The 12215-nt window shown below is 35.8% G+C and overlaps 1 protein-coding gene across 1 annotated transcript in view; it reads right to left on the bottom strand.

The window, feature by feature from the left end:
- The window catches only part of USH2A (usherin), a 390721-nt gene that overhangs the window by 50685 nt on the left and 327821 nt on the right, over positions 1 to 12215 (bottom strand). The window contains exons 58-60 of the mRNA XM_074166292.1: positions 9514 to 9672; positions 8716 to 8878; positions 2484 to 2838 (exon numbers count right to left, since the gene is read on the bottom strand). Coding sequence (XP_074022393.1) covers positions 2484 to 2838; positions 8716 to 8878; positions 9514 to 9672 — 677 coding nt within the window. The remainder of the gene's footprint in view (positions 1 to 2483; positions 2839 to 8715; positions 8879 to 9513; positions 9673 to 12215) is intronic.

Raw genomic sequence — 12215 nt, forward strand, 5'->3', positions numbered from 1 at the left:
TTCTGGAATAATCTAATGGGATAAGAATGGAGTCTAACAGATTAAATAAAGGACCAAACTCATTGCTCGCTTAATACTTTAAGTCTTGCTTGTAACATGGAAGCTTGTGTGAGAGAATGACTAATGGTGTATCCCACGAGGGAGCTCCGATAGAGATGCTTTAGGAGATTAAATGATTTAGCCTAGTACCCCTGGAAAGCTATATTTTAAAGGGGCAGAAGTTTAATCATTGGAATGCTAGTTCCTTCAATAAAATTACATTTTAATTAAAGTGTCTCATTCACAAAGCTGTAGTTAAGGGTATATCAGCAATTTCATGATAAAATTCTATTTTTAAGGGGTTATAACTTTGAAAGTTGGTGTCCAGGTTTTTGCCTGCTAGGATAATTGACCTGACCTCCTGAAGATATCTTTGATAACAGGACTCTGTGCTTTTCATGTCAATAACTTTGACTCAAAGCTTTAGCTGTTCTGCTATATTCAGAAGAGGTAGGATTCAGACCTCAGCTCCTTGGTATAAATCAGCAACAACTCTACTGAGTTAATGTAGTTCCAACAGCTTAAAGTGAGTGCAATTGATGGAAGAGCTGTGGAGAAAGATTTCTCTCAAAAGGGTAGTATAATATTTCAATATAAAAAAGGCTAACAAAAATAATAATTGTTAAATGTTCATGATAAAGGACAGTAGAAAAAACACGCAAGTCAGCTTTGCTGTAATGCCAGTAGAACAGCTATACATATGCTGCCAGAATGTCATTTTGATTCAGGATAGTGTTTGGGGAAAATAAAGGTTTTTGGAGCCAGGAAAATACTAATCCAGTAAATAATAACTTGTTAATTTAAAAAGCTTTTAACTGATGCTGTTAAAGAAACACGCTGTGGCAACATTATTTAAAAGGCCATTTTGGTAGGTTTTATTACCCACAATACAACCATCTTGGACATTTTCTGTTGTTGTTGGCATGCTTAGAAGACTTTGCAATGCATGACCGGTCAGGTCAATTCCAATGCTCAGCAACACATTGCATGCTGCTGAGGCAGAGTGTTAGGAGAAGCCCTGTCATTTCACTGGTTTTAAAATCTTAGGTGTCCCATCACAATTATGATTGTGATTATTTTTTAAAACAAATTAAGGGAGCTAAGTACCAAAATCCTACTGAAGTTCAGTAATTCTAAAATCCCAATCTACTTTTTAAAACCTAACATACCGTGCAATGTGAATGCAACTATTTCAGAAGCCAAAAGTATTTATTCCTATCATTCAGTTCAGGACCTGTTTTCTTTTTCAGAAAAAGATGTATTACAAACTTAATCCATTTAGGCTTCCAGGAAGCTAGACACAAAACTGCTTTGGAACCATATGATCAAGAGTATGTAAGACTACTGAGCTGGAAACTTCTCCCACCTTGCTGTGTCTAGACTTGATTAAGGGAGTCACGTAAAGGTTACTATTGGGTATTCCAGAGAAAGCTCTTTAGGATTCTACTTGATTGTCAAACAGATACTTTGTAATTGAGGTAGTTAAGAATTTAGGGGATTTCTGGTGTTATTCAATACAACTATGACCTATGAATATAATTTAGGGAAAATTCTAGGTTTATGAAATTGAGGTGGCACTGCTGAGGACACCCAATCTTATTACAACCTCCTTAAACAGTTTCTAAAACTTATTTTCAGGAGACGGCCAAGTAGAGCAGATATACTGATATACAGCAGTTCAGTTCAACCATCTATAAGCTGTCTTTCTACAGAAAGACTAGAATGTAATATATAATTGGGAGGAGCAGTGGTAATTGCACAAACCATAACCACTTCTGTCACTGATTTACATAATGTTGATAGTCAGTTCACAAAACAACCTGCCCTTTCCTGCGTCTGTCCCTCCACATACTTAATAGAAATGTAATATACACAGACATTCATGTTTGGAAAGTCCCTTGAAGGGAAAGACATGTTAGCAGTGCAAAGTAACATTCTAATATAAGTACATGTAATGAAAATAAACTTAGATCTGCTTTTATTACTGATTAAGAGAGGAACATGCAAATGCGCTGCATATATGAATTATGTAATTAGTAATGAATTTATTCTCTTTGTGATTCCAACTGAATTACAAAACTAGAATAGTACACGGAGGACTGATTTTGTTGTTCTTTGTGCAGATCCTGTGAAACTATTTCGACAGCCAGACAAAAAGCTCAGGACAATATTTTCACAGCGAGGCTGACAAAGTTCAATGCATGAGCTTAATTCCTCCAGATGTGACCCACCTATACTTTCAGGTAATCTACCTGCCTCTACCAGGAATTAGATATTTATATGAAATATTTCAGTCTGCATTGCGCCAAACACAAAATTTAAACCAACAAAACTAGTGGCAATTGGAAACACCGCTTTTCCAATCAGTGTTAGATTTCAAAATACCACAGAGATTAAAGCAGAATAAAAACAACTTAAAAATGGTTTTGTGGTCCAGTTCTTACCGTTACGGTTAGTGCTGTAACAGCTGGGATGCTAAATGTTGGATCACTGCGTTTTTCTTGATAGACTACTCGATACAGAGATATAACACCATTGGGAGAAACAGGCTGGGTCCAGTTCAACCGCACTGAGTATGCGCTTGTTGCTTGTGCCCAAGGGGCTCCCATGCCCCATGGGGCAGCCTCCAGAGTTTGGGTTGAAGCCCACAGGCTGTCCACTGACCCAACAGAATTTTGAGCTCTGGCACGATATTCGTAGAGAGTAAAAGGCTGTAGAGCCTCAGACGCATCAATAAATTCCAAAGCTCCTTCAGCCCAGATGAACAAAATCAGCTCTTCTTGACTGCCCACAGGACGTCTGAAATTAAATTAAAGGCAATGTGTTTAGAATTGAAAATAACTTTAAGAGTCCCATGGCACTAGATCCTAAAGTTTTAAGTTCAACCTTTATCTCAGAAGAGTACAGAACTTACTTCTACACATCACACACACAAGGAATTGCCTACCTATCTTTGCACCTTAAAAGCACTTTCCTAAGCTTGTGTTAGGTGCTGAGTAGTGAAGAGGAGATTTTTGAGGCACTCATTTATTAACCTTTATCTAGAAGAATACCATAAACCACGTCAAACAAATGTGCTGTCACAGTCCACAGAAGCAGAGTAGCAATACAAAAGCATATTGTCCTTTTAGGATAGAACACATCAAATATGAGACAAAATTTATAACGTGAAATTTTAAATCTATATGCAGTTGTTAAACAATGACTTGAATTGCAATATGGGTGCAAGTTTTCAACTTCTCTGAAAATAAAACTATTTATGGAGGTGCTCACCTCAGGATCTCTCATTTCTGGAAAACTTAGGACCAATTTACTTGAGAAAAATATTACCTAGTAAACGAGGAATAAATATTCTATCATGCCCTCAAAAACTAAAAAGTCATGCACTTTTAAATTGTGGTTTGCACACAATAAATATCCCATTTCTTCTTGTGAATGGAATAAGTAATCCCTTGTGCATAAACATAGCAGAATTTGCAGATCTACCACAAAAACTCATTAAAATATCACAAGTAGTGCTTTCTGTAATAAACTACATATTTTTTTCAATGCTGTTTTTGTTTAAAAATGCAAACTTAAGACACATGAAGACAATTCACTGTATAGGTTTTTGGCACAATAGGTTTTTAATTTTGTACACAGGTATATGTATCTGTATGTATACATACACACATACATATACATACATACATATGTATATATAGCATTCCTACTACAGATCTGCCTGTGTTGGACCTGGTGATATTCTGAGTATCAGAGGAGATCTCAGATGATCCTCAGCCCCTTTTCTTATGTGACCCCTTCTAGTATACAATTTATAACAGCTGTAATCAGGCAAGCACTCCTCTTCAAAACAGAGTTATCAAATCAATTCTTACACTTGGCATGAAAATGTTTGTGTGAAATTAAGTTGGTTACATTTAAACACTGTGATAAATCTCAATGACGGTTGTGCTGTATTGCTCATGAATTTAAGTATTTCCCCTACTCTTCACAAGAACCTTGGCCTTTGCAGAACATAAAAGCACTTTCACCCTCCATGCCAACAACAAAAACCAAATTACATTATCTGCCACTTCTACTGCAAGTAGGGAAATTTTGCAGAAATAAAATTGGTTTGTCTGACTACTGGATGTCATCATCGCTACACACACACAGAAGCTGAAGAACATTTCTTTGGCAAGAGAAAATCTGTATTTCACAGAATTCTGTCGGATTTTATTTTGTTAGATCAACTCAGGAATTACTTTAACAATATAAAATGCAACAATTTCTTAAAATTTATAATCTTAGCTGCTTGTAAGAATATATACCCAGGTATTTACATGCAAATTAACGAATGGATGTGTGTACACAGGTGTTTATTCATCCTTTGTGTTAAGGGTATGCCATACCCTTATATGTGTGTATATGCATATATAGGGCATGCACAAATGCATTAATTTCTTATATGAAACTAAAGAATTTTTGCTAAACTCTGAGATAAGCAGGCTATATGGACAGAGAGTTTCGAGGTACAATGTTTCTAGTGTAGTGAAATAGGCAAATTATAAGATATGTTGATTATAAGATCACAAATTATAAGATGTTGAGAACTGATTGGCAGAACTGGGTGAGGAACTGCAGGTAGATCAGGAAGGAAACATTCCCTAGAAATTCTCTCTCTTACAATAAAATGTGTGGAAGAGTTGGGGTACAAAATTTCCCATTGACCTTAAAATTCCATCAGCTATTTTTATTACACTTCCCCATTCTCTATTGTAATGGCAAATTAAGCCTTATGCAGAACTCTCCCTTAGATGCTGTTCACTGACTTAATGCGAGGCACATAATTCTAAAAGGTGAATCACTACGTCTTTCTGCTGCATCTAAAAATATAGTATTTTCCCTGTGTACTCAAATAGATGCCTAAAAAAACCTCTGCAGATAAGTGAAAAAAGAGTATATTTTAGTGTGATAAAGGCACATTTAATGTCTTGTCTGACCAAGCAGTATGACACTTAAATGAATACACAAATTTATGTTTTATAAATTTTTGAAACTCTGTGATAAACAGTTTTTTCACACTGAAAGATCAAATATGCCACCAACTGTAAGCTCATCCACAAGCAAAGCTGTACAATGTAGTCTGGTTAAGTATTTAGATCTTATTACTGCTGAATATTTAATGAATGAAACTTATGGTTAGGTAAATGGTTCCATCTGTAGTGATAAAAACCAGAATATCTTCATGTATGAATAAACTTTGAACAGAAGTGGTTGAACAGTCTGTAATCATTTCAATCGTCTTAAGATTTAAGATTCAACTGCTCATTTAACTGGAAGTGTTTCTTATGTACAATGAACTGAAAGGAGAATAACACTTCCAAGAGCTGGAAGCTGCCTCTTAATCTGCATAGTCTGATTTGCTGCTTACATTCATTTTAAAGATGCTCAGATACAGCTATTTTTATAAGGGCAAATTCTCCCTGCCCCACTGCCAATCTGAGCCAGATGACATAAAGAAGAGAATATAATCTTCTTTGTGACAGATAACTATAGAGCTGTATGCAGAGGGCTGCAGCAATGATAACTGCAACACTCACCCCTCAGCTGTCTTATGTGGAACGAGACTCAGCGAATGCCTGAGGTCTTGCAGGTCAACCCAGAAATATTCTTTACATGTTTACCTTTCACCGTGCAACAGAAGTACATGTTTTAGCAGTGCCTCCTGTTTTCCTTACCAGAGTGGTAGTAAGCTGTTTCTAGAAACACTGAGAAGTCCTAGGGTAAAATGCAAATGATTGGGGAATCACACTGTCAAATGTAGGGGAATAATGCAACATCAACAATGCTCCCCCTCTACAGTTTCACATCCAATTAAACAAAGCAGCCTCACTTAACATTTGGATTCAACAAATCTATATTAATGTAGTTTGGTTTTTTTTTTTACAAGTTTTGATATGAAAAAAGTGAACAAAAGGTATTTGAGATTATTGCATGTAATATGCTAGTTTAGATTAGGTATTATATCAATTACAGGTATAAATAAAACCCTTCAGGAGTTCTTATATTCAATGACATCCATAAAGATTCTTATATTAAAACGTCTACTAGTACATGTGCCTTGGAAGCTGTCTTTGGTGCAGCTCATGGTTAAGGGTGTAAGGGTAAGCAATGAATTGAATTAATCATAAAGAGTCAGCCTATAAGCCTCTACGCTGCAAGTTACCACAGTCAACAGCCACTGAGACATGTCCTCTGTCTTAAACTGCCTGTTGATTTTTCTGCTACATTTTCACCATCAGGATTGTTCAGCTAATGAGAGATACATTACAATCTCACATATATATACTAAATAACAAAAACTTACCAAACATGACATAGACACTTTGACAGAAATTCAGACACTCCCTTAACAAGATATGAACAAAAACATTTACAATTTTACAGGCAATATTTCTTTAAGAGTCTTCTCATGCATCGTACACAGTGCATGCTGGTGGTCAACAGAGAGCAGTTCTATTAGCTGATGTGACCTATATCCTATTAAAATACAGCAAGAAATACATCCCCTATTTCCATAATATTATTTTTCTAGACTAGCAATTTCTGTGGTTGTGACAGGGATGTTATGTAATGATGAATGGGAAGAGAAGTAGATTGGGTGATTGTCTCATGAACCAGATCTTTTCTCATTCACAATCTCTTCTAAGTTGTGGTCCTTGCTAGAAAAGTTTAAACACCTCAAATCTGTATTTAAAACTGCTATATGAATCAAAAAAAAAAAAAAAAAAATTGTCACAGTCTCTTTTATCATAAACTAACATTTTAATTTTCTGGTTTCTAACAAAATGGCTGAAAACTTGCAGGTGCTTTTATGATTCTAGAGGAAAACATGAGTCCTGCCATTTTAATGCAAAGACCTGCACGCACACTAGCTCCCCAAGCATTCCAGGTTTTGAGTTAAATTAATTTATTTTGGTGGTGATGCAGTAAGGAAGAGTAGCATGATGAAGAAGAAATTACATGCCATAACCTCCCATAGAAATACTGCAGTCTTGCTGCTATAACAATGTAAGGCTATGTGTGGCTACAGAATGAAAAAGAACTATGTGTTTACATCCCATTTCTGATTTTTTTGCAGCTATCTGAGAAAGATTTGATATTGTTGTTGTCTAAGCACATTTAAACTTCAGCTGAAATAACTGCCAAGTGATTCATGCCTATGTAGGTGAATATAACGATTGTATCTGGAGCCCCAGTGCGCCATTTTCATTTCACTTTAAATAAAAAACAAAATGTATCTATGTCAGTCAGTGCCCTTCTGCTGTACTCAGAGGTATCAAACAGGCTACAATTATGATTGTGAAGTGATTGTGTCACATTGGAGGAAGGTTTATTGCTTTTGAGTCTGCTAGGCAGTAACACATTCTGTTTCATATTACTCTTTATATCATTGTTTGGCTGTGACTAGAATAATCAAATGCCATCAAATGCTGTCAAATTCAATTTACAGTATTTTTCACTGAAGCAGGCTTTCTGCATTATATTTCCTGTTTTTCCTTTCTATGGCTGCCATGGAATAGCAGCGGTAATCATCAGCTTTATTTACAAAACCAACAGAGTGAAGACATGTCTTGGGCTATAACATACACTTTATTTCTCTTTATACAGGGGAGGGACTTGGGTTTTTTGATCAGACAATTAAAAAAAAAGCAAACAAAAGGATATTTCAAGACAGTTGGATTTTTTTAGAGTCTACTAATGTGTTTAAGGCAAAAGTGAATTTATATTAATTATCACTGCTGATTTCAAAAGGTAATTCAATTCCCTGTCTTCTCAATCACATCTCTAATATAATAAAATGTCCCAAACTCTTTGTGGGAGGCTAGGTTCAGCCTAGCGTGTGTTTGCCACACATATTTAGAGTGGGAAAACCAGGAACATCAGAGTTTAAATTCCTCTCCAATACACGGCTTGAGTTTTATATTCTCTTTCTGAAACTATTCAAGAAGGTCCCTTCCGCGAGCTTTTAAAAAAGGGTCAATGGGCACAGCAGACGTCAGTGCTCTGCTACTTTGACACTTCACTAAACACAGCTATCGATATAGAAAAATCCTTACACAGAACTTATGGAGCTCCTCACAGGGAGTGAGGACATGTCAGTCAGCCATCTAGACATGGCAGCTGTATACAAACACCAAGGAACATAAATAGATGCACTGTAATCACACTCCAGATTACTTACTTACAAACAGGAACATAAGTTATCTTGGAAAATTGATCTGTATTAGGCACCTAGGTACCTTTTTTTGCTTTTAAAAATCTCAGAAATGCTGAATTACTCCTGTTTCCATTCCAAAACTCTCAACTGTCTATCAGATGGGATTGAAGACTGTACCTAGTAGTCTGGGTAAACACTGAAAGATAGATATTCTCACTATTTTTGTCTTTCCCTTTGAATTTTTAAAAATATATTTTCCCCTGCTTTGTGTCATTTGTAAATCAGGCAGATGATTCTTGTCTCATCTCTTACTCTTAACATCCTTATCTAAGCATATTATCTTAGCATTCGAATGGCAATATATATTTTACCATATACTTGTACACTTTTTTTCACGTCCTAGTATAACACAGAATAAAGTAATTAACAGCTCAATAAGCCTAAGAAACTGAGGTGATAAAAGCATTTACCTGTAAATAAAGTAGTTAGTAATGATGCCATTTGGTTTCTTAGGTGGTGCCCATTTCACTTCAATAAGTGCAGATCCTATTGCTTTAACGATAGGTGGACTCAGTTCTCTAGGAGGTGCTTCAGCAGTTCTTGAATATGTTTGACCACCCACTCCACACCCACCTACAAAACCAGAAGTTTTCTTAGTGATGAGAGCTTCTTCCTCAACAAAATATACAGTAAAAGCAAATGAATGTCAAGTAAAGAAGCTCCTGATGAAATAGTGCCTCATTTCACCTCATTTCATTATCAAACACTTATTTAAATTACCGCAACTTCACTGATGAATTTACTCCTGATTTTCACCAGTGCATGTGAGGAGAGAATTGTTTCCAAAGTGTCATTTTAGAAAGACTTATTTCAATAGGAGTTTGAAAATTTCCATTAAAGTCAAGGAATTTTGTAATATTTGGCCTCTTCTCTACAGTCTTTATGATTACCACTTCTTGGTGAACAGTTACAGAACTGATTTTGTTCTGTATGCACATTTTCAAAAATTGTTAAGCTATTTGTGAAGAGCTTTTAAGAAAATGGCACATACTACCTAAAATACATTTTTTAAATCTCAATTTAAAATATTAATGATATAACATGGAGAAATAGTTAATGCTTCATTCAGTGCTAGGCTTTCTTTTTACTAGTTAAACATTTCACTCCCATGTAGGAATAAGGTTTTATCTGTTTTGCTGAGTTGAATCTATCTGGAAAATCTCCATTCCCTTCCAGTCACAGAGGTGAGTCTTTTGAAATCATCTTACCATTCTGGCATGCTTGTATTCTTATCTCATACAGGGTGTAGGGATCTAGGCCATCCACAAAAGCAAAACGTGCGCGTCCAACGGGCTTCACCAGTAGAGTGGGACTGCTAGTATTTAGTAAGATACTGTATTCCAAAGGCACATTGACAATGAATATCCCTGTTGTGAAACACAGAAGAACCAGTGATTATCTGAAATACTAACAACAGTGCGGGACAACTTCAAAGAGGCATTCATCATATGCAATTTTAAATGTAAGCCCCCTCTGGAGGCTTTACCTACTGCCTCTTTTGGAAACTACAACCATTTAAATATAAACTGAAACAGATCCATCTGCAGATCACAACTGGAAGACAGACATTATGGTTCTTAGTTAAAAATCAAAATTCAATTCAGTCAATGCCTATGTTGCAATTGCTAGTTCTGGGAAGAGTGACCTTATCACTGGGAACCAGGAAGCTTTTATTTATTTATTTTGGAGAGGCAACAGCTGCTAAGCACTGGTATTTGAATATAGAGTCATATGATCAAAAAAGTAAATTGCCACCATTCAACAAATTATCTCTTTTTAGCCCAGCAGCAGTAGCTGACTGTAGGTTCTTAGCCTGCTATACCAGAAAAGGACAACGCACTAGCCTGAACCAAGAAACATATCATTTCAACTGATATAAAAACAAATTATCAGTTTTTAGTATTTGTTGAAGAAAAAAACCCCAATTTGTACTATTTTAATTCAACCTTTTTCCCCATCGATTCCTCTTCCCGTGCTGTCAATTCCTAATTTTCTAGTTCTGTTGAGAAGCTGAAAAAATCAGTTCCTCCATGAGAACAAGCTAAGCCATATGCCATCCCCTCAGAATGACCAGCAGAGGTTCCTGGATCTTCTCATTTCCTCCCACATGACTTCTCAAGGGTTTTTATTTGGTTTGGTTTGGTTTTGTAATTAGGAATTGGGCTGTAGGCTTTTTATTTTTTGTCTACTGTAGACTGTTCTATGCAGACAGCAGCAATTTCATAAAACCAAGAGAATAACCAAAGGGTGTCTCTTCAGTGTGTTTCCTTCATTCTGCGGTCACGTAAGGCACAGTCTTAAGAAAGATAAAAGTACAAAGTAGACAAAGTACCTTTCTGAAATGAGTCAAGATGTATCTGGTTGGTAAGAGCACATTTCTCTTTCAACACAACATGTACTTCAGATGTAACAGAGATGTCTTTGTGATTGCACCAAGAACTAGAGAGCAGTTTTGAGATTTGTCCAGATCTTAAGAATCTTTCCATCTGTAGCTTCGGAAAACAACTCTATTCTTTCTCCGAATTGTGGTTTTGGTCCGTTTCTGATAAAGTATCTACATGACACTATTACCCTGAAGCTACAAAGAGCATTTTTTCCACTGTTGTGTATGCTTTAGATGGATTTTTTAGCAATCATGTATGTGAATATACACATTAACAAAAAAAAAAAAAAAAAAGGAAAAGAGAGATTCCAAGTTTCTTTGTGGTACTATAAACAACTGATATACTTTGGAAGATCAGAAAAATCTTTGAAATACCAAGTTTTTACAATTCTCAGAAGAAAAAGAGGACATAAAAATCCCAAAGAAATAAGATGCTGCTGCCTCACTAGTTGCTAGACAAAGGAAATACCATTATGCTAAGAAGCTGAAGAAATAGCCCTGAAGCGGAGGCATGACTTCAACCACATTCAACTGTTCAGCTTACAGGAAGAAAAAAGATGCTGATATTAGTCATTGGAAGAGGTGAAGGGAGAAGGAAACAGAAAGTGCAAAAGTCTCACTGTAAAATTTTCCTTTTTCAGTGTAAAAGTTTTTCTTGAAACACCAAGATCTAATAATTAAGAATGGAATAATAGAAATATAACTTTTAAAGTCACGCTGGATGTTACAGTGTAAACCTCTGAGAGGTGATGTTGAAGTAAATGGCTCCTGCAACAAAGAAAATTATTTTTTGTCTGTGATATATGGAAGATGAAATGCTCTGGAAGACTGCACTTGAGTGTGCATTGTTTAATTATACCAGTAATTAAAGATATATTGCCCTCCCCCCCCCCAATCCCTACAATTGTGGTGTCTGTAAAGGACACAACACAAGATCTGAAAGTAAGAGCTTGAAATGGTAGACAGCATGTCAAATAGAAACGTTTTTTTAATCTTGCAGTTAGGGTCCTCCTCTTGTCCAGTCCTGGCGAAAGACCAAATATTTCAGCCAGAAAAACCCACTATCTTATGAAAGTGACACATAATTCATTTTTGTGCACCTGACAAGTGCATATATTCTAGGCAAAATTCATCTGAAACTTTTGAAACTGGAACTATTCTGAATGCTCGATTTCCTAAGGAAGATTAAATACAAACACAGACAGCTGAATCCATATCCATCAATATGCAGCAAAGGACACTCATTTCAAAATAATTAACCTATCCATGTCCAACATTCAGTCCATATCTCAGCAGAAATGCTAAAAAAAACAACCAAACAACCAAAATGCAAAATCTTAAAATTCTGTGAAGTGTTGCAATATGTTAGGAATGGTACCAATAATAAATATGCTCAGGAGATAAAATATTCTCAGGGAGTAAACATGAAATTGTAAATTAAACTAAGTAAACATTCTGAAAAATTCCAATTTCTAATGGAAATCCTTCTACAATTTGATGAAATTCATACAATGCTAAGATCAAAGG

Source organism: Numenius arquata, chromosome 2 (assembly GCF_964106895.1).
Source record: "Numenius arquata chromosome 2, bNumArq3.hap1.1, whole genome shotgun sequence".
Classification (NCBI taxonomy): domain Eukaryota; kingdom Metazoa; phylum Chordata; class Aves; order Charadriiformes; family Scolopacidae; genus Numenius; species Numenius arquata.